General features: G+C 65.3%; 1 protein-coding gene across 12 annotated transcripts in view; it reads left to right on the top strand.

Annotated features, from left to right (window-relative positions):
* AGAP3 (ArfGAP with GTPase domain, ankyrin repeat and PH domain 3) overlaps positions 1–21,651 on the top strand; it is a 57,613-nt gene extending 35,962 nt beyond the window's left edge. For 7 of the 12 annotated variants that reach the window (XM_057731308.1, XM_057731312.1, XM_057731305.1 and 4 more), the window contains exons 9-18: positions 2,394–2,486; positions 6,968–7,072; positions 12,865–13,033; positions 15,908–16,027; positions 17,558–17,695; positions 19,352–19,506; positions 19,581–19,671; positions 19,822–20,044; positions 20,555–20,810; positions 20,942–21,651. In XM_057731308.1, coding sequence (XP_057587291.1) covers positions 2,394–2,486; positions 6,968–7,072; positions 12,865–13,033; positions 15,908–16,027; positions 17,558–17,695; positions 19,352–19,506; positions 19,581–19,671; positions 19,822–20,044; positions 20,555–20,810; positions 20,942–21,148 — 1,557 coding nt within the window. In that variant the 3' untranslated portion in view covers positions 21,149–21,651. Of the gene's footprint in view, positions 1–1,299; positions 2,247–2,393; positions 2,487–6,967; positions 7,073–12,864; positions 13,034–15,907; positions 16,028–17,557; positions 17,696–19,351; positions 19,507–19,580; positions 19,672–19,821; positions 20,045–20,554; positions 20,811–20,941 lie in introns of those variants that run through there. The other 5 variants (XM_057731310.1, XM_057731309.1, XM_057731306.1 and 2 more) reach the window with 4 other exon arrangements.
* Positions 21,652–21,982: the final 331 nt, after the last annotated feature.

Here is a 21,982-nt window from a genome sequence, read left to right as displayed (position 1 = left end):
CCCCTTCCTGCTGCCAGCTGCTGCCCTGCGTGGTGCCCCCAGCCCCGACCCTGCCTGGACGCACAGCTTCTCGTTCCCATGCACGCCCACTGCGACGCGCAGCACCGTGGGCCGCCTGCCTGTGCCCGCACCGCCTGCTGCCGCCACTGCTGCTCTAGCGCAGCGACCGCCATCCATGCCCTCGGCACCTGCTCCCGGACATCCCGCCTCCGTCACCCGCTCTCTCCACACCACGCCTCACCTCCCGCCCTGCTCTGCTGCTGGTCCTGCAACACCCCAGGGCACGCGCTCCTCCCTCGGCTGCCCCCTCGCCGGCGCCTTGGTGCTCCCCGCCCGCCCCGCTGTGCTGCCTCCGCCTGCCCGCCCCGCCGCGCGTCCTCGGCCCGGCCGCCCCTCCAGGCCCTTTCATCCTCTCCATCGTCCCTGTGGCGACCTTATTTTTCCTTTCCATTGTTTCCATGGTGACCTCACTTGCGCCATTGTCCCCGAGGCAGCCTCAAGACATGTTCGTCTCTAGAGGTGCATCTCGGGACCTCCCCTTCTCATCGTCGCTGCTGGGGCCACCCCCTCGCCCTCATCGTCCTCCCCAGCAGAGCCACACCTGTTCTGTGGCTGGTGCCCTTGTGACTCTCCCGCTGGACGTGGCCGCTGACGTCCCCCGTCTCCCCCGTGACGTCATGTACTCGTTTTGTTGCCACTCTCGCCCTGCTTCCCATCCCGGGGGGTGCCCCTCTGGGCTCCCAGGGATCCTCTGGTGGTTGGGGGCCTCTCTGCTCGCCAGCCTGGCTGGGACAGGCTGCACCCCACTCCCCACGACCGGCTCCTCTCTCTGGGGGCCGGGTGGCGGCAGGCCCTTCCACCTTCCTCCTCCCTGGGCCGAAGGGGCAGAGGCTGTGGCACCCAGGAGAGGCCCCGGGGCAGGCGCTGACGGTGGAGCCGTGGGCAGTGGCCCTTGGCCCAGCTCTTCCGCTCCTTTGGCTGTGCTGCTCCCACGCTGCAGCGGTGGCCCTCTGCCTCTTCCCTGTGCCCTTGGCTCCCGGCAGCCTGGGTGAGCAGGAGGATGTGGGGCCGGGAGTGGAGAACACTCCTCGCTGAGATGGACTGCCCAGCCGCCCGCTGCCGCCGCCGCCGCCGCCTCCTCCTCCTCCTCCTCCTCCTCCTCCTCCTCCTCCTCCTCCTCCTCTTCATCCCGCTGCCGCCTCTCCCCAGGCGCCTGGGTCTCTGCCCTCACCACTGCTGACCGACTGTGCGGGGCTTGAGTATAACTTGCCAAAATCTTTATTCTTTCGATATTTGCAGATATGTGCCACTGTTTCCAACTTTTCATCAACAAAAAGGCCTTTCCAACTCCTTCCAAATTAGAAGACCAGGTGGTGACACACAGCACCTCTGGACATTCTCCCCTGTGCGGGGCCGGAGGCGGGCCGGGCCCTGGGACTGCTCTCAGATGAGACGCGGCCGCCGTGCTCCCCACTCCAGAGACCCACAGGAACCTTTGTAACTAACCCCCACCCCCAGGCAAGGCTAGGAACGCCGGAGCCCGCGGCCGGGGGCTGCCAGGGACCAGCCCGGCTGGACGCGCTGCGCCAGGCTCGCTGCATGGAGAAGAAGGGAGCTCGGCCCTCGCCCGGCGCCGGCCAGCGACGAGGCCCAGAGGCCGGGGCGTCCGAGCGCCCGCCCGGCCTGCCGGCGGCCCAGCTGCTCCTGGGGGAGCTCCCCCGCCCCTCCCCTCCTCCGCTCCTTCCTGCATGGACTTCTGCCGTTCCTGCTCCGCCGGACGCCGCAGCCACGCCGCGCTTGCCTTCCCCTCTCTTGGCCTCCCATTTCCTAGGATCGGCATTCAGGCGGGCTCTGCCCCAGGAGCCCGGCAGGGGCGCAGGGCCTCTTCTGGCCTCTCTCCTCTCTCTCTCCATCCACTGTGCCCCTCGGGCCACGCCGCCGCGCTCGGCGCAACGTGCCGTGTGGTGTCTGTGCCGCAGACGGGCCGCTGCCCGCTCCCTTCTGGACTTTGCTCTCCCTGGTGGTCGTGCCCTGTGCTCCCGGCCGTCCCTCAGCCCCACCGGCCACCTCTCCTCGCCCCTTCCCTTCTCTTACGCCCCAGCCCCCTGGGCTGCGCGCTCCTCACGCCCTCGGTATCTCGTGTCCTTGCTCTTTTGTAAGGGGCGGGCCCGGCCCAGTGACCTGTGCTGCTCTGTATGGTGCCGTGTGTAAGAATAAACCCGTTGGAATACTCGTGGTCTCAGTTCCTTCCCGGTCCCGCCGCCCCGGCCCTGCCCCACTGCTAGGGCCTGCCCAGGAGGAGGGAGGGCGGGAGGGCTGGCTGGGGATTCCAGGTGGGCAGCTGACCCCGCGGACCTGGGCGCCTTTAACACGCCTCTTCTTTTCTCTTCCAGTCTCGAAAGGGTGCCGACCTGGACCGGGAGAAAAAAGCCGCCGAGTGCAAGGTGGACAGCATCGGGAGTGGTCGGGCCATTCCCATCAAACAGGTCAGCACTCCCTTCCCCCGGGGCTGGAGAGGAGCTGAGCTGAGGCCCGGGAGCTGCCAGAGGAGGCTTCTCGTGGGGGCCTCTGGAAGCTGGTGCGAGAGGCCAGCACCCTGCCCCTGCCAGGCCCGAACCCTTACCCAGGAGAGTTCTGCTGAGGAGGTGTGGCCGGAACCCTGGCTGGGCCTGGGCGCTGCCGCTTCCTCCTCACCGCCACCGGGTGGCAGCAGAGAGCTGCCTGCCTTCCTCAGCTGCTCTTCCCAGCTGCTGGTTCCGGAGGTGGGTGGCCCTGGAGGAGGGTTTGGTCTCTGGCCTCCCTCCTCTCCTCCCAGAAAAGGGAGAGAATTCACAAGAGTACTCTGAGGAGTAGGCACGGAAGGCCGTACCGAGGGCTGGGCCTACCCTGGGTTCACTGGCCCAGTCTTACTGTGTGAGCCTCTGTTTGTAAAGAAACTTAGTGGAGAGGCTACGTCCTGCTATCTTCCCAGCTCTTCCCTGAGCCACTGCCTGGCAGGGCTGGGCTGCCTGGTGTGGATCCTCCCAGACCTCCTGTTGTGGGTCTCTGTGCTGGAAAAAGACACTGAGTGATGGAGGGGTCTTTGTGCAGAGTTGGTGGTGTGCTGGGCAGGGCTCTGGGACTGCTGAGCCTGACGGGGTAGAGCCAGGAGGTGTCTCGAGTTGGGTGGGGGCAGCGGCCTGGTGGTCCGTCGGCTCTACCCACAGGATGCTGTGCTTGGCCCAGCTCTTCTTGGGAGCCGGTGGTTAGAGATTCCGTGTCTACAGGGGCCGTGACGTCAGTTTTTGACCACAGAGGAGACTGGTGTGGCTGGAGCACCTGAGGTCGGCCTGGCCAGGGCCCCGTGGTCAGGTTTGGCCCTCGAGACAGGGGCTTCTGGAGCCCACAGACAGTGTGACCAGAATTCTTGTGTTAGGGATGGGGGTTTTGACCCCACAGTGATGGTCCTTTGGGAATGGAGAGCCCAGGAAGGGTTTCAGGGCCCAGAGGACAGAGTGGGGAGTGCTGTGTCACTCCACGCCCAGCCCTCTCCTGAAATGTCAACCCAGTGATGTCCGGCAGGGACCACTCTAGTGGGTCAGCCTACCCAGGGGTGCGTGGAGAGGCTGGGAGGATGGCAGTGGGCGGTCTCCTCCCTGTCCCTGTGCGTGTCTGGCGGCAGAACTGGTCCATAAACCTGTTGGTGGTGTGACTGCGTGTCTCTGGGGCTGAGCCAACAGAGGGCCTCCTTGTAGGCCCCTGGCCGGGTCAGGCGACAGGACGTGCTCCAGGCAGCGGGCTGTCACTCCCTGCTTTCTGGCATGTGCTTTCTGAGTATTGACACACGCACAGGTAAACATTTAACAAATAAAATGCCCCCCCCCCATCTACCCTCGCTTTGAGATAAGTGTAGCCCTCTTCCTGTCTGGGGTCCGGCCCAATTTATCTGTTTCCTGAATCCTCTACATGGAGGGGAAGTGGGGGCTGTGGGGTGGGGGATGAAGCTCCGTGAACTTGCATCTGGGGCCCTGGTCCGGTCGGAGGGGTCAGCTAGGTCACCTGAGCGTCACAGGCCTCCAAACCTCGGACCCTCAGGAGGAGGAACGGGGCTGAGCCTGGGCTGAGAGCCCCGGGGTGCTGTCAGCGGGAGGCAGGTGTGGAGCTGCACGGGGTCACACGGGAGTTTGGGGGCATGCCTGCCGTTGGGACGGGGCGTCCGTCCACTCCCTGCTCTCCTGGCCCGGTGGCCGTTCTTGGAGCCCCGCCTCCCGCCCCCTCATCTCGCACCTCCCCGCAGCCCGGCGCCGGGCTAACCCCTTTCCCGCCCTCCTGTCCCGCTCTTCTCCCCATTCCGTTCCTCCCCCTCCCCCCTTGCTCCTGCTGGGAGTGGAGATTGCATTTCAGTTGCCATTTGCATTCCCAATCAATCCGGACTCCGCAATTAAGCCGGCTGGCGGAGCTGGGAGGGAGGCGGCGGCGGGAACGGGTCCTCTGGGGGCTGTCGCCTCCGCACCGCTCCCATTCCGCCCCAGATTGCTTCCTGCTCCGCCGTGCGCAGCCGGCCGGCCAGGGAGGGGAGCAGGAACCCCTGGAGCTCGCTCTCCCTCCTTGCCACGGGCCGCGAGCGGGCCGGAGCGCGGGGAGGGCAGGGCCGGGCGGGCGGGCAGGTGAGAGGCGGGCGGAGCGCGCGGGCGCGGGTCGAGCCCCCGCAGCCGCGCTCGCTCCTCGCCCCCCGCCCCCGCCCGGGCTCCTCCCACGCCCCCTGCTAACGAGCGTCAGAGCATCATTACGGCTGTCCGCGGCCCCTGGGCATCCTCCCGAGCGGGGCCCGAGTGAAGGAGGGGAGAGAGTTCTGGATGGAAAAGGGCCTTCCTCCTCCACCAGCCTCCCTGGCATCCTGACTCCTGATTTCCTGCTGTGAGGGGGAGGGGGCTCCGTACGTGAATCCGAGCTCAGGCTCCATAGGTGAGTCGTAGGTGAGACCGAGCTCCCCAGGAGACTGAGGCCCAGGCAGTGACAAGACTTGTTTGATGTTAAGAGCTAGTTGGTGGCAGAAGGGGGCGCAGAGCCTGGCTTCCCTTTCCCTTGACCAAGACCCGGGTTTGGACCGGGAGGGAACCTGATGAAGATGGAGGAACAGAGGAGGGCAGGCGGGCTCAGGTGTGAAGGACTGGAGAGCAGAGGCCCTTGTGGCATCTCACATCCAGGCTGCAGGGTGGCTGGGAAGGGGGGGAGCGAGGTGCGGTGCAGGTGAGCCAGCCTGTCCCGAGGGAGCCTTCTCCAGCCTGGTGGGCAGCCCTCATGGTCCACAGTCAGCGGAGAGGCAGAGCCGAACTGTTTGCACATTCTTGGCCTGTGAGGGGTGGGTGCCACGCCCCGAGGCGGGTCACCAAGGCTTCTTCACGGAGCCCGGTTGCCTTCTGGGATGTTCCAGCCCCCCTGTTGTCTAGTGAAGGTGCCGGTCACACCCCTGGTCTTCAGCAGCTCCTCGTGAGGAAAGGGGGACCCGGTAGCAGCAGTGTCCTCAGGTGGCCTCACCTCCCACGGCTGCTTCCGTCTTTGGGGGCAGGAGGAGGAGGAGGATAGAGGAAGGAAGTGGGGTCGGGAGCAAGGGCGGGAGACACCTGTTGAAAAGCAGGACTGGAATGTGGGGCCCTTTCTTACCTCCACCTCCACCTCCGTCCCCGTTGTGGGGAGAGGCCAGGTGGGAGTCCCAAACCACCTGTTGGCTAACCTGATTCCTCCAGGGCTGAGCCTTCTAGTGGGCCTTCGCGGGGCAGGGTGTCATGGAATCGGGGGTTTAGCCCCCACCCTCTCTCACACTGAGTCTCTTGCAGGGGGCAGGGCCCTCCCCCAAGGATTGGCTGACACAGGAGCCCTGGCAGCTCCCTTGTGACCCACTGGTGGGGGACTTGGCGTGCGGCCCACTCTCGCCCAGCCGAGGCCACCCCAGCCGTGGGGTGGGACGTGTAGGAGTTCTGTCTAGGACTCTCTGGGGAGCACCGCGTCTTCTCAGCCCTCCTGAGTTTGGGGAGGGGGCCCCACAGGGGTGATGCCAGTCCCGGGGAATCTGCAGCCCGTGCACGTCCACGTGCCGTCCTGACCCCGGCTCCATCCTCAGCCATTCTGCTCTGCTGTCTGCTGTTTCCAGGCGAGAGCCAGCCGTGGGTGAGGGACCGTCGGGGCCATCATTAGGGGAGGACAGCAGAGGTTTTGTCCGTGGGTGTGGATGGTAACGTCTCGTCTTCCTCTGTGGGGCCCACCCCCCGCTTTCAGCACCTCTGACCTCTGCACGGTCTCAGCGGGCGTTTCCCCACCGTCCACCTCTTTCCTGAGCGCCTGCTGCATCCGAGCGTGTGGCCAGTGCTGAGGGTGTCCAGGAACCACCCTCCCGCATCCTCACCCTTGTGGAGCTCTTGTTCATCCCAGCGCCCTCCTGACCTCCCCACAGTGTCTTTGTCAGCTCACACAGGAGATTTGGTTGCCGGGCTGTATGGCTGGGTCTTCCCACTGCCTGCCTTGGGGGAGACTGGGGCGTTCTGGGGACGGTTGGGGGCCTTTCTGCCCTATTCTGGGGCTGCCATGGAGGTAGGGGGTCAGGGCCCGGGCCCTCCTGAGGTCTCTGTGAAGTCGTTCCGCCCCGTTCCTGGAGACCGTGGGGGAAGCATCACTGCTGGGAGGCCGTCTAAACCCCCGCCTGCCATTGCTGACGTAGTCCCGCAACCTGGGGGAGGGACACCCCCCGCCATGGGACAGTGGTCCGCAGTAACTGGAGAGGTGGCCCCAAGCTGCCTCCTGAGGACGGTCGGGGCAGCCGAGTTCCGTAGATGGCTTTGTCCAGCTGGCTGTCCCTAGTTCAGCAGGGAGAGAAACACAGTGACCCGGGAGGACAGGGGATTAAGGACGATGTGACCTGTGGACACTGAGACCGTCCCCGTGGCTGTGGCGTGGGCCTGGCCCCTGTCTCTGACCCAGCCTCTGTCCTCAGGGCATCCTGCTAAAGCGGAGCGGCAAGTCCCTGAACAAGGAGTGGAAGAAGAAGTACGTGACCCTGTGTGACAACGGGCTGCTCACCTACCACCCCAGCCTGCACGTGAGTCCGGGGGGCCGCGCCTGGGGGAGGCTGGGCTCGGAGGGCGAGAAGCTGACGTGAGTCCAGGGCCGGAGGGGAGCAGACCTCAGCTCACAAAGACCCTCCCTCGAGAAGGGGCCCGAGACCCAGGCCCGGGTGAATGCTGCACAAAAGCTCTGAGTCTTGGCCAAGCCCTGTTTGAGTAAACTCACCCCCAGGGACAGTCACCCCTGGACTAGGCTGGTGTGCAAGTCGGGTTCTACCTCCTACACCTTCGTTGTTTCAAGAGCCGGACTGGGGCCGTTTACGTAGTATCGCTCAAGTTGGGGGGTGCCGGTGTTGCTGACAGTTGTGTCTAGGGGACCACACCAGTGGGGTTGCCCCTGGCCTCCTGGGATGGTGGGGAGCACCAGGGCAGTTAAGCCAGGGCTGCTGGGGGTGGCGTGGGGCCTGCACCGGCCCCCTGGGGAAGAGGAGCGTGGGGGGTGCTGTTCGCGGGCAGAGGGGCCTGGAGGGCGTGTGGCGCGGTGACGGCGGAGTGGCCCCCGGCAGCTCCCCCACCCTGCCTTCCTCCCCTCCCCTCGCTGCGTGGCTCCAGCACACAGCTGTCACCAGAATCCATCTCTGTCACCACCCCACTGTGGGGCTAATGAGTTCTCCTGTGAAGCCCCTCGAGCACAGCACGTGGGCCGGCCCCACCCCCGGCTCGGAGGCCCCAGGCTTGCCTCGGAGGGTCCCTCGCCTGCCTTTGCATCTGCACAAGGTGTCAGGGCGCCCGACTGGGAGGCACTGGGGTCCACGGTTCGGCCATAGCCCAGCCCCGAGAGCACCGCCCAGGACGGCTGAGAAAGCCCACGGGCCTGGTGTGGGCCTCTCCGGTCAGGCCAGAGCCCAGCCTGGTGCTCTGAGTGCCTCTGGACCGGCCCTTGCCCTCAGCTCAGGGCCTCTTACTGCACAGGGTGGGAGCTGCTGGTGCCAAGATACCCCGGGCCAGGGGTTAAACAAGGGGCCACAGCCAGGGGACCTTGGGGCTTTAGCACAAAGGCTCCTGGGTGCCGTCCTCTGGCCTCCTCCTCGCCCAAGACCTGGTCCCGCTGTCGAGTCCGTGCAGGACGAGGGGCAGCGCGGCTGCTGGCAGAGCCCTGACGAGAGGCACGTGTCTTAGGAAGAACGGAGCGTCTGCGGGTGCAGCGCCCCGGCCAGCAGAAGCAGGACCACCGTGCTTCCCAGCAGGGGCGTCTGGGGCCTCCTGCCTCGCAGCGCCCACCGCCCAGGCAGGACGCACGTGTCCCTGCTCCGGCGCCTCCGGGCCTGGGCAGCTGACCTGTCTGAGGCCTCTGTCTCCCCACCTCGTGGCGGTGGCCTTCCCCCTCCCCTCTGCTGCATCCTTGCCTGTTCTCCCGCTTCGTGCTGCGCTGCCCGGGCGCTCTGTCCCCCCTGCTGTCCCCTGTCCCCCCTGCTGTCCCCCGGCCCCAGAGAGAGGAGGAGCGGGTGGGAGCGGGGTCTCGGGACAGGGAGGGGCGTGCCGGGAGTCGTGTTTGATTTTGGTTTCGGTTGCAGAGGGGAAAGTAGAGGCCCAGGGATTGCTGTTTTTACACACAACTTAACAAACTGGAGAGCAGAGGCTCGGTGGGGTTTGTCGGATCATCCGTCACCCAGCCAGTGGCTGAGCTGAGACTGGGCCCCACGCCTTTGACTCTAACGATACTCAGGTTTTTCTGCACGTGCCAGGCGTGTGCCTCCCTTCGGGGCTGCCTGAGAGTCCCTGGAGACTTATGTTGGGGCAAGTAAGGTGGGCGGTGTGGGAGGAGCCGGCAGCCTACCTGCCTGGCCTGGCCGGGTGGCCGACGCTCTCGGAGCCCCTTCCAGCACGCACTCGTGAACCGTGTGTGGCTTAGCGTGTCAGGCTCGGGACCGGGTCTGGTGGCGGGGCCTTCCCGCCCGTCGCTGCTTTCTCGTGAGGTCATTCTGCTGGTGCGCCAGGCCCCACGTGGCCTGCCCATGTGTCAGCCCTTTACTGGCTGCCCTCTGGCTCCAGGGTCAACGTGCACGTCCTTCCCCATGTCCTTCCCCATCTCCCCCCGACGCTGGATGCCCCGAGGAGCAACAGCACGTGCAGACAGCAGCCTCCCTGCCCTGTAGACGCTCCTCGTCTCGTCCAGGAGACGTGCCTCAGATTCGAGACTGTGGCGACAGGGAAAGCGCGAGTGAGGCCAAGCCAGGGGTCTCGGTGCGCGGCCCCAGGGGCCTGATCCCTCCCGGCAGAGGCTGCTTTGCTCTGTCCTCTCCTGGCCTCTCTGCTTCCCTCCTTGGCGGCCACCGCACTCCTGTTGCTGCCTCACCTGCCTCCATACCCCCTTTGCTGTGTTTTCCAGCCTGAGCAAGCGTCCCAGCTGCCAGCAGGGAGCGGGGACCCTCCTTCCCCGGGAGTCGCCCTCTTTCCTTAGAGGTGCCCTCCTGTGAGGGGGCCACGGAGGAAGGCCCCTCTGGGACTCGGGAGGCACACGCAGAGCTCCAGGCCTAGCCCGGCTCCCCACCCGGGAGACCTGAGGGCAGCCCGCGGTGCTGGGGACGCGGTGCTGGGGACTCGCCCACGGAGGGTGGACCGGACAGGCGTGCGGAGGAAGGGCTGGTGGGCAGGTCTCGAGCCTCATGCCCGGTCCCTGCCTGGCCCGAGAGAGCCCGCCACAGCCTCCCCCATTTTGCAGCCAGCGGAGCCATTCACACAATCACCTTCTGTTAATTCTATCTGCAACATCAATTAAATTGTTTGTAGAAACTAATTGAATGTGGCTTAATCACACATCTTAATAGCTTTCCACGCTCTGAACTCGTTGTTAATTCCAGTAATAAAACGAGATGAGAACGCTGGCTGGGTAATTAGCGAGGAGGCTGGGGAAGAAATTGCTGTTTGATGGTGGGTAATAAAGGCAGCCGTGGTGACCGCTCTCCTGAGCAGCCGCCGCTGCCACCGCGAGCCCCCGTTCTGCTGACGGAGGGAAACGTCGTTGCTCTGCCCGACGCCCCGTCCCTGCTGCTGCCTCTTGAGCTCCTGGCCGCACTCTCCTCGGGGCCAGCCTCGCCTCTGGGCCCGGCCCCCGGGCAGCCGGTGCCTGCCGGGGTGGCCGGAGACGCCCAGGGCCAGTCCTTTCCCCTGATGGGGGTGGCTGGCTCCTTGGCCCTGAACAGAGTCAGTTCCGTGCAGCTCCTTTCCTTGGCCTGAGGTCAGCGTCCCAACCCCCACCCCCCCCCGCCCCGCCCCAGGTCCCAGCCTGGGCATCCCAGGGCTGTCGTGGGGCCTGAAAACTGTTGCAGCTGCTGTGACCTCCTTGTGAACTAGAGCAGCCCAAGCCCCTCCCCCAGGAGAGGGACTGCAGCTGCGCCTTCGGCCCAGCCAGCTGTTGACAGTCGTCTTAGTTGAGCTGCCGAGCTACGATGTGATTGTGTGCAGGGACCTGGGATGGGTGCACGCGGAAGCCGAGTCAGGGGGTGTCAGGCCTGGAGTGAGGAGGCAGAGACAGTGAGGTCACATACTGGAAGCTGGGCCGAGCGCAAGGCCAGAGGGCCCGCGGTCACTGGGTGGGGTGGGCTGAGTGTGCTGGAGAAGGGACCCGGGGACAGGAGGGGGACTCGGGGTGGGGACAGAGCCCTGGCAGCACTGAGCAGAGCAGGAGGGAGAGGGCATCAGAGGGCTCCTCCCGTGGGTGGAGCCAGCTCTTGCCGACTTCCGGCTGATGTTGTTCTGTGCTTCTGAGACTTGGCGAGGAGCAGGGTATGCCTGGGGCCAGGCACCCACACCGCCCCTCACACAGCACACGGTGGGCGTGGACGCAGCGCAAAGCTGCAGGGCAGGGAGCTCCTCCTCCAGCTGGCTGGGCCCCATGGTCCTTCTGAAGGGCCATCTGCCTGTGACGGTGTCACAAACGCTCGGAGCATAAAGAGTGAGTACAGGCCCGGCCAGTCTCCTGGAGCCGGGCTTGACTGGTGAGGCCAGCGTGTGAGCATCAGTGGTGCTCCGTCCTCCCCACGGTCCTCCCGCAGGTCCTCCCGCTGGCCCCTTGGTGACCTGTCCTGCGGTGAATTCTCGCACAAGGGCAGGAGGGGGCCGGAGCCAGGTGCTCTCTGTTTCCTTGTTCTCAGTCCTCTTCCTCCCTGGAAACGCCCACGTTCTCTTGGCTCCTTAGGGCCAGCTGACCCCTTTCCACTTGATGTCCTCTTGGTCATGCACAGAGCGAGGGGCAGCCCCTGAGCCCCTGGCCAGCCAGCCCGCCCTGGCCCTGCTTCCCGAAAGGCAGCACGCCCCGTCAGCTCTTTTAAGCAGAAGACCTTGTCCCTTTTCCCTGAAGGTAAAATATGAGAAGGCAGGAGAACACCTGGGTGACAGGAAGGGATGCCGAGCGGGTAGGGCGAAAGGCTCGGGGCCTGGAAGGACGTGAAGACTCCGTCTGAGCCGGGCGTTCAGGGAAGCGCCCTGAGTGCAGGACACTCCAGAGGCGCCCCTGCGGGAGGAGAGGTGCCCGTCCCAAGTCCAGTGAATGGAGTTCCGTCCAGAGGGAAACCAGCGCCGGTGGCCCAGATTGCACCCCCGGGAAGGAGCTTTTGGCACATTTTATGGAGGCCGTTTGCTGGGAACTGCCCGGGAGCTCGCTGGTGCCAGGGGCCTGGAAGGAGGGATGGGGAGAGCGGGGCCCAGACCCAGCTGGGCCGGGTTTCGAGCAGGAAGCCAGAGGGCGGGCAGGGCTCTGCATTCCACCCGCACCCCACCAGGTGCCACTCCTGGGGTGGGGGGTGGGGTGGCCCAGGCTGAAGTGGGGAGAGTGGACGGCGGGGCTCAGCACCCAGCAGCTCCCGATGCCGGCGTCCCTCCCCCCTCGCCCACTTCCAGGGCCCTCCGGGTGTTGACTCGAAGGTGGGTTTGCTCCTGGGCTGAGGAGGAAGTGTGCCTTCCGTGCGGAGCCTTGGGAATCTGAAAAGCCTGGGCTTGCATCTGGCTCTGTCACCTGCTGATTGTGTGACCTTGGGCAGGTTAAGCGTTGTAAGCCTCAGTTTCTTCATCTGCAAAGTGGGCATAGTAACACCGTGCTCCTAGGTGCTTGCGACGATCGTGAGGCAGCGTACGAACGGTAGACGTGGTATACAGCAGTGGTTCAGTGGTCGCCCGGCACGTGGCGGGGTGGGGGTGCTGCAATGATGTTAGCGGTTGTTACTGTTACTGCTGATGGGATACCCACTGGCGTCTGTGGAACCATGCATGGACTTGTCCCAGTATTCCTAAGAACAGCAAAAGGAAGCAAAGGCTTCCCTTTAACTGTTCAGCATTGATTGTCAGGCACCATTCGAAGGACTGAGGGCTGCTCTAGGCTTTAAAAGTTCTCGAAGCCCCAAGTGGTGGTGGGAGCTTCTGAAAACAGGGCTGAAGTCCTTGGTGACCAGCCACCCAGGGCAATCCAGTCGTCCACATCCCACGGCACCTGTCGGCTCCTCTCCTGAGCCACACGGCCCTCTCTCCCTAAATCCCATCTCGGTTTGACGCTTGGGCTCCTTTGCGTGGCCTGCTGAGCTGTCTTCCCTAGAGGAGCCCTGCGCCTCACTCTTGGCTCCAGACCCTTCACCGCTGCCCCGCTCCCGAGCTGCACATGGGCGGACTTGGAGGCGTGCTGCGGGCTCCACGAGACTTGGGCTGGCCCCCTGCGCCCCACCCCGGCAGCACGGGGGAGAGACCCGGGAGTTGGGGGGGGGGGTCAGAGATGGGGTGCTGCCGAAGAGTGACCTGTCCTCACGAGTCTTCCTCTGTCTCGTCCACGTGGCCTTAGGATTACATGCAGAACATCCACGGCAAGGAGATCGACCTGCTGCGGACCACCGTCAAGGTTCCAGGGAAGCGCCTGCCCCGAGCCTCGCCAGCCACAGCCCCCGGCACCAGCCCGCGGGCCAACGGGCTGGCCTTGGAGCGGAGCAGCACGCAGCTGGGTGGGGGCACAGGTGAGGGCTGCTGAGGCGGGGGGTGTGTGGCGAGCGTGGCCTCGTTGCTCTGGGGGGGTGGGGCGCGCCGTGGTGGGGCCCGGGTCCTCAGGGCTCCGCGCACGCCTGCCGCCAGCTGTCTCTCTTCGGGGGTCAGCACAGCCAAACGCCTTTGCCAGAACGCTGCCCCCGTGGGCTTCGTCGAGGCGGCGGCCAGTGGACAGCCTGGCGGATGAGAACGGGGACAGGTAGCCTCGTGCTGACGGGTGGCATCCGTGTCGGGAGCTGAGGCAGGGGAAGGTGGGGACGGGACCTCCGCCACCAGGGCCGCATCTCAGCCAAGCGTGCCACGTGGGCCGGGAGGGAGGCGGGAGGGGACGGAGCTGCCTGGGGTGAACCTGGGGACCCCCTCAGGTCGGCAGCGAGAGGCGGGGGTCTTTGTTCAGAGAAGACTGAGTTCAGAGAGAAGCTGCAGGCCGGGCAGACTCCTCCCCGGGCCCAGAAGAGCGGGAGCCTCCTGAGTGCGCTCCTGGAGATGAGGGCCACCACCCAGTCTGGAGGCGCTGGGAGGCGCGGGGGGCACGGACACTGCTGGTGGGGGGTGCCGGGTGCGGCAGATCTGAAGTTGAGATGATCAAGCCCAGGCTGTGGGTGCGGAGACGACGGTTCGGAGGGGTTCGGTAACTCGCCTGTAAGATCCCACGTGAAGTGGGAGCTGGGTTTGGACTGCGCGTGCCTGACGTGGGAAGCTACGTTCTGTCCTCTGAGCCCTTGAATTAGGCAGAGAGAGAGAGTGTGCTAGTGGATGCAGGGAGGGAGGGAGGGAGGGAAGCTAAGGACAGAAAGATGGGTAGGGTGCCCGGAGCCGCCCGTGGGGGTGCACGTGGGGGCGGGGAGGCCGGTCCGGGGCAAACAGGCCACGGCAGTCCTGGGTGGTCCTGGGTCTCTGCCCCGGGGTGGGGGCCTCCCCGGAGCTGCCCGTGGACTGGCTCGGGGGTGCTCGGATGACACCAGAGGGAGCTGGAGGCGTGAGTGGAAGGAAGGGGAGCCTTTCCTCGCAGGCAGGCGGAGAGAGGAAAGCTGGCTGCTTCCCCAGAGGAGCGAAGCCCTTCGACGCCCTGTCCGTCACAGCCTGGGCCCTGGATGCCCTCCCCTGGGGAGCGGAAGTGGCGCGTGGAGAAGGGCGTGCGGCACGCTCACCCACGTCCTCGCCAGCACCCGCCGGCGTCCCCGGAACACGTGGCCGGGCGCCACCCGCGCCGCCGCGTCCCCTCCGCCGCGCAGCGCCACCGACCTCGCGCACACTCACACATGTCTCCGCTCACCGGGCGATGTTAACATCTCATTATCTTTGTTACTGTAATTACATTATCCGCTGCTTTATGCAGAATTATCCTCCGAGGACTAATTGATGGCTCCATGTTTAATTCATTAATCATTAGCATCAAATTCGACAATTACAGTGCACACTGATTGTGGGGTTGCAGGCGTAATGGGAGAATTAACAAAGAAAAGGGAACGCGCGTTCCCTCCCTCGGGGTTTTGGGTTGGGGGGCTTGGGGAGGAAGCTGGGCCTGTGGTGTCTTTGGGTGGGGCTGGGGGCGAGGGGGGAATACGATCTGGAACCCCGGGCAGGTGGAAGCAGGCGAGGCGTGGCGAGGAGCACGGGTCTGAGAAGTTAGGACCGGGGCTGCTCCCCTGGAAGGTTTCCTGATGGGGGGCGGGGGACCCCGAGAAAGGCTAAGTTTGCAGGGACCTGTTAGGCGGAGTGGGAGGGGCAGGATTCTGGAGAAGGAGCAGCAGCGTGTGGCCTTGCGGGGGCCGGCACGGTGCACACGTATGTCACTAAGCACTTACTGTGTGTCTGGTCTTGCTTTGGGTGTTATGACAGATACAAGAGAAACACAGAACGCCCCCACCTTTCCGTGCCGTGCCGTCCCCAGAGCATCAGGGGCGTCTGGCCTGTTCCTTTACCTTCTAGCGGCTTCCGCTTAGAGCTTCCTGCCCCTCGGCTTCCAGAAACGTGCCCCGTGTGCTTGCGGGGCAGGTCCGGGGCCTGGTGTCTGCCGCGCGCCCCTCCCTCTGGCTTGTCCAGAGGCCCACCTTCGCCTGTCACGCGCCCGGCCAGCTCCCCCACGTTCAGTTCAGACACGTGGCCGTGGCCTTCCGGCCTCAGGCCCCGCCCAGTCTCAGGTCGGCTGAGATGAGAGGGCAGTCACTCTCCATGGCTGGCCCTGGGGCCCCGGAGCTGTTCCCACGGCCTCCCCACTGGTGGCCCGGGGCCCGGAGAGGGCAAGCACTGCCGGCCGCGCCGCCCCGGCCTTGGTGCTGCTGGAGCCTCCCGTCCCCCTGGCTCTGCCGTTCTTCCCCGATGGGAAACCAAAGATTAATTTTCTCCAGCCCAACAGGATAATTACTAATACTAATTAGACATAATTACTTGAATGTGATACACTTATTTCTCGTCAGAATGGCAGCAAAGCTGAGGCACAGCACATGGTATACGTGGCCTGGAATGTGGGGTTCGGGGCCTGACCAGCAGGGGCGGGGGATGGGGGAGCAGGGGAGCAGTTCGACAGTGATGGGGGGACGGTCCCACGCCCCCCGCTTCCCGCGCACCGTCACGGGGAGGGCACAGAGGCACGGACCTTTGTGTTCGTGGAGAGGGTGGGTGTGACGTCTGGGTCCGGCTGCCTCCCAGGCGTGGAGGGCCTGTGCGAGGCCTCTGGTTCTCCAGTGAGCCTGGCCCAGTGCCTGGGGAACCCAGGAGCCCCTCATTTCTGGTCCATATCCTGCTGGAATGTCTCAAGCTCTGCCTGTAGCTGTACTTTCAGGACAGTCTGTGGGTACCCTTCCCCCGGCCTCCCCTTCCAGTCTGACCCTTCCGCCCCCCAGGTGCCCCCCACTCAGCCAGCAGCCCGGCCGGGGCTGGCCAGCGCCCAGAAGGGCTGCACCAGCGCTCCTGCTCCGTGTCCAGTGCCGACCAGTGGAGCGAGGCCGCTGCCCTGCCCCCAGGTACGCAGGACCCGGTGACGCCGCGGCGGAGGGCGGCTGGTGGGCCGAGACGGGGAAGGGGCCGGCGGAGCCCCCGGGGCCCGTGGCAGAGTCTGCTCTGCAGGGCCGGGGCCGCGCCTGGGAAATGGCTGCCCCCGGGCTGTCCCCAGGCCCTCGCCCGTGGCTGGCGCTAGAGACCCTCCCCCGGCAGCCTGGCCCGCCCACTGCTGTCCCCAGGCGGCGCTGGTGGCTCCCGCAGCCCCAGCATCCCCATCAGCCCCCCGTGCAGCCAGTTCATCATCCTCGCCGCGGGGGGACAGGGAGGCAGGGGCGTAGGGCGGTCGGAGGCTGGGGGCTTGAAACACGTTCCGAAAGCAGCGAGTTACCCGCGTGGAGAGGGGGTCCCCGCAGACAGGATCGGGGAGGTGTCCGGAAGGGCAGTTTCTCCCCTGCGCTGCCCTGGGATGGCCGCGGCCCCACCCGTCTAGGCGGTCGCGACGCCTTCCCACCTCCACCTGCTCTCCTTCGCGCTCTCACCTTCTTCCCTTTGTCAGTGTTTTACCTCGTTTTCCCCCTGCGTCTTCCCCCTGCCTCTTCAGCGAGCATCTCCCCGCTCTCCCCTCACTCTCACCCGCGTCCTAACCCTCCGGCCCCAGATCTGTCAGCAGCTCTGAAGGCTAAAGGGAAATGGGCACAGCTCTGCCCTCCTTTCCTAAGGGAGGGGGAAGAGGGAGGAGACTCCCTGGGGACCGGACACACCTGCCGCTCCCGTCCCTCCTCAGGCAGCAGCCCGTCAGCTGTCCTCCCGGCCCCCATCCCAGCAGAAGCACTGAGCCTCGGCCTGAGCTCTGACAGTGGCAAGGAGCGGGGCGCCCCCAGCCCAGGGTCTGCCCCGCCTCCCTGTCCCAGCCCAGGCTCCCCCGGCGGGTGGGTGTGGAGGGCCGAGAGGGGAGCCGGGGGGCCCTTCCCGGGGTCACCGCCCTGCGGCCTGTGCTGGCCTTGGCGGGGCCCCTCTGTTGAGTCTGGAAGGAGGAAGGCAGGGAGGGAGGGCGCGTGTCTGCCTCTAATGAAGTTTGACATTTAGTGGTGAGCAGCGGGCGGGGGGCGGGAGACGGGAGCTTGATTAGCGCGCTCTAATTGACAGTAATTAGGCAGCTCCCTGATTGTTTCTAATTCTGCTATTAATTGTGAGGAGCGGGGAGTGTGATTGGGGATAAATTTGGTGCGGAGCTGCTGGGGCCCGGCTCCCTGTGAGCGCGTTCCCCGGCCGCCTTCCGCCCGCCAGGCTGCAGCAGCCAGCGTTTCCTCCTCGCCTTCGCCCTGCGCTTCCTGAGGTGCCTACACGTGCCTCTCCACCCTCTTTTCCTCAGAGGCCAGGGGCGCCCTGGGGTCGGGCCTTGCCGGGCAGACCCGTCTGGGGTGGCAGAGGGCAGGAGTGGCTCCCCAGGCGGGGGCCCAGCTGCAGTTCAGGGTGGAGACCCCAGCGCACAGGGCAGGGCCTGTACCCGCCCCCTCCCCTCTTCCCACACGTCTCCACCTCTCCCTCACCAGCCAGTGGCCCAGCTGAGGTGCTCAGTTCCAGCCCCAAGCTGGAGCCTCCCCCATCTCCCCACTCCAATCGGAAGAAGCACCGGAGGAAAAAGAGCACCGGGACCCCCCGACCAGACGGCCCCAGCAGTGCTGCTGAAGGTTAGGGGGACCCCAAGGGAAACCGGGGCACAGGAGGTGGGCAGCGGGACTTGGGGATAGTACCTGAAAAGTCACACCCTTTTTTCTGTATCAGATTAAGCACTTTCTAATAATAATTTCCAGTAAAAGCAGCTCTACAACTTTTGGTCATCGAGACCTGGTATCTTAGAAAAGCTCTTTCTTCTGCCTACCTTAAACCCTTTCTGTGAACACAGGAGCTTACTTCTTTTATTCTTATAGAAGGTAAAAGACAGCAGGCTGCTGCTCCCGTAGCTCTTCCAAGGTGTGCGGGCAGGACCCGTGTTTCCTGTGTCTCTTGTATCACCCATTGAGTTTAAGGAGTGCTGGGCACAAAGTAGGTGCTTAATACGTGTGTGTGTGTTTGGCTGCGTCTCTCCTTAGTCTTCTTTAGGCTGAGGAATTCCAGCTCCTCGGGTATTTTTCCATAGGTGTGTTCTCATAACTCCTCATGAATCATAGCACTGCTTCTCTGATTTTCCTAAGTATCTTCAAAATGTGCCTCTTCTCAGTGGTTGGAGCCTTTCTCCTACATAACTTTAACTTACATTGGTGCACAGTTGCTGGTTTCTGCTCTGATGGTCAGGCTTACGGGTGTGGGTAGGTTGCGGGGAGATCACCTCTAAGGGAAGGAGCCGCCTTTCCCAGCCAACCTGTGATACAGGGGTGCCTGGCGCTCACGGCACGGGGTCCACCTGTACCAGGGAACTGAGCCCCCACAGATGGTCAAGGTTATGCAGTTCAAAGACGGTTGGAGGCAAGGTGAGGCGGCATGGTGGAGCCTGGGGAGAGAAAGGTACCAGTTTTTTATGAAGACAGCTCTGTTGGGGGCGCCTGAGAGCGGGAGCCCTCCAGGAGGACTTTGGCGAGGCGGGGGGGTGTCAGTGTCACTGGAAGGAGAGGCTGTCCTGGCAGAACGTGTGGTTGCCCTTGGGCCTCCCCACAGGCTCCTGTGCCACACTGCTTGTTAGGAAGTGTTCACCCACGGGGCGGTGACCATCGAGAATGGGGGCCTGTGGGGCAGAGCCTGGGACAGCTGGACCACCCTGCCTGGGGTCACGGTCAGCCCGCAGCGCTCGTCGCTGCAGGTGTCCTCAGGTCCCTGTCTGCTCACACATCCGAGTTAGTTTGTGGAGGACACCCCTGCTCCTCTCCGCATTCCCCTTGTCCTCGCTGCCTGCCGGTGCCAGGGTGGTGGGGGAGGGGCCCGGCTCCCAGGAGCCCCTCGCTGACGCCGTCAGGAATATTGGGTTTAATGAGCTGCAAAATGAGGCGGCTGCAGCTGACATGTACGGATGGTACCCACACCCGCCTTCGCGCCCCCCCCCGCCAAGCATCGCCTCCTAGTGCCCCATCACACCCTTCTCCAGATACGCAGCTCTGCTTTCCCCAGGAAGCCCCCCTCGGGTTCCAGACCCATTCCTGGCAGTGCCAGGGATGCCAGAACCTTGCCACCCCACGCTGTCACCCAGGCGCCACAGGTGGCTAGGATGGAGGGCTGAGGGCTCCAGGCTGCTCTCCGCCCCCAGCCCCACCCAGGTTCCCTAGCGAGCGTGGTCCTTGAGGCGGGGGCGGGGGCTGGGCGTGCGTGCCGACGAGGCCCTGCCCCGGTGGTGGAGCGCGTGCCTGTCCCCACAGAGGCCGAGGAGTCGTTTGAGTTTGTGGTGGTGTCCCTCACCGGGCAGACGTGGCACTTCGAGGCCTCGACGGCGGAGGAGCGGGAGCTGTGGGTGCAGAGTGTGCAGGCCCAGATCCTCGCCAGCCTGCAGGGCTGCCGCAGCGCCAAGGACAAGGTCGGCACGGGGGCCGGGGGTGGGGGGTGGCCCAGGTGGGCCTCGTGACTGACCAGCCACCCCCGCCCGTGCAGACTCGACGGGGGAACCAGAACGCAGCCCTGGCCGTGCAGGCCGTGCGCACCGTTCGCGGCAACAGCTTCTGTATCGACTGCGACGCCCCCAGTGAGTGCCGGGCTCGGGGGTGCTTGGAGGAGGCTCTGCAGGAGGCTTCTTGGCTGCGTCTCGGGGGCCCGAGAACGGGGCGGGGAGCGCTCTCCTGGTGGTCTCCCTCCGCGTGCCCGTGGCTTCACCGTGCCCCCTCTCCTCACCTAGATCCGGACTGGGCCAGCCTCAACCTGGGCGCCCTGATGTGCATCGAGTGCTCGGGGACCCACCGGCACCTGGGGGCTCACCTGTCCCGGGTCCGCTCCCTCGACCTCGACGACTGGCCGCCGGAGCTGCTGGCCGTCATGACCGCCATGGGCAACGCGCTGGCCAACAGCGTCTGGGAGGGGGCCCTGGATGGCTGCGCGAAGCCGGGGCCCCACGCCTGCAGGTGAGGGCGCGGGGCCCTGGGGTCCGGGCGGCTGCGGCAGGGCGGGAAGGGTTAAAACGGCCGTCGCTCCGCCTGGCTGTGGGCCCCTGGGGGGCCCCTCCCCCGCCTGTCACTCAGCGCCTGGCAACAACGGGCCCTTTCTCAGCCCTTATCGCAGGTCAGGGGGCCAGCGGGGAGGCGCATGCGCAGGGCCCTATCGCTGTGTGGCGGGAAGGCCGCTGCCTGGGCGCGGAGATGGGGAGAATGGGTGGGAGATAGGGTGGTGCGTGGGCCCCCAGTGCAGGCCCCCGCCTCCTTTGTTCCTGCAGGGCCAGATAAGCTGCCACCCGAGCCCTGCCTGCAATCTTCCTGCCCTCCTGGTCCCCGCGGCCCCCGGGGGGTCCCCCAGAGCTCCTTTCCCCTTCCTCCGCATCCTTGGCTCCGGCCGCCCCGGGCCCTCAGGCTCCTCTCTGCTCCACGCTGTCCCCCTGCCGCCCCCTGACCCCGGCCTGGCCCTGCCTGTGCTCACAGGGAGGAGAAGGAGCGCTGGATCCGGGCCAAGTACGAGCAGAAGCGCTTCCTGGCCCCGCTGCCCAGCTCGGACGTGCCGCTGGGGCAGCAGCTGCTGCGGGCGGTGGTGGAAGACGACCTGCGGCTGCTGGTGATGCTCCTGGCCCACGGGTCCAAGGAGGAGGTGAACGAGACCTACGGGGACGGGGACGGGCGCACGGCCCTGCACCTCTCCAGCGCCATGGCCAACGTCGTCTTCACTCAGCTGCTCATCTGGGTGAGTCGGGGGCTCCTGCCCGCGGGTGGGCCTGACCTTCTCACCCCAGCCCCTTGACAGCCAGCTCGCCTTTTTCTCCCCGGGAACGCACACCTTTCCTGCCAACTGTGAAAATGTGCTTCCTTCTGCAGTACGGGGTGGACGTGAGGAGCCGGGACGCCCGGGGCCTGACCCCACTGGCCTACGCGCGCCGGGCTGGCAGCCAGGAGTGTGCAGACATCCTGGTGCAGCACGGCTGCCCCGGGGAGGGCCGCGGCCTCGCCCCCACCCCCAGCAGAGAGCCCGCCGATGGCACCAGCACCTCCGCCGAGCTGCGCCGAAGCCCTAGCCTCCTGTAAGGCCCCGGGAGAGGGCAGAGGGCCAGAAGGACTCCAGAGCTTGGGGCCCACCTCCCTACAGGCACTGGGAGAAACAAGGGCACAGAGACCGAGAAGCTGGGACATGCAGAAAGGAAGGAGGAGCGGGAAACTGAAGAGTGGAAGGAGGCGCTACACCGGAGACAGAAGGATCGGAGGAGGCGCCCCGGGCTTTGAGCCGCAGCAGAGGGACCGGAGGTGTCTGGCCCCCGCCCTACGGTGCCGCTGAAAAGGGACAGGACCCTTCGGGGGCACTGTGAGGAGAGGGGAGCAGGACCTCGCCCTCCTCCAGGTTCCTACCTTCTCGTGCCAGCCCCCTGTAAGCCTTCTCCTAAAACGGAGCCTGGGTGGGACAGAGGTTGGGGGCGACCTGCGAGTCCCGTGTAAATGTGTACATTGGAGTATTTATGTTTGTGTACATACCTGGTGTGTGTGTGATGAGCCAATAAACCCGATGCGTGTGTGGCCTTGTGCCCCGCCTCCAGCTCCCTGCCCTTCCGAAGACGTCCCTCGCGTCTCTCGTCTTGGTCCCTGTCTTCCCATCTCTGCGGTACTTTAGGGCCCCCCTGCCCAGCCTCCTGCGTGCCTTTCTCTAAGCCTCTCTTGCCAGGGGTGTAGCTGAGTTTGTGGCAGTGCTGGCAGTGAACCCTGACAGGAGGGGAGGCCACCTCCGTGCTCCCCGCTGGAGGCTTCCAGCTGCTTCCTCCCCTCCCCTCCCCATGCTTAGAAAGGTTTTCTGTTGGTCTCCTCGTTTTCACCAGTATTCTGTCCAGGGACCTCACACCACAGCTGTGCTGGTCAGAGTTCACCCACACA

This window comes from Hippopotamus amphibius, chromosome 4 (assembly GCF_030028045.1).
Source record: "Hippopotamus amphibius kiboko isolate mHipAmp2 chromosome 4, mHipAmp2.hap2, whole genome shotgun sequence".
Lineage (NCBI taxonomy): Eukaryota > Metazoa > Chordata > Mammalia > Artiodactyla > Hippopotamidae > Hippopotamus > Hippopotamus amphibius.
This window is presented reverse-complemented; position numbering and strand designations above follow the sequence as displayed.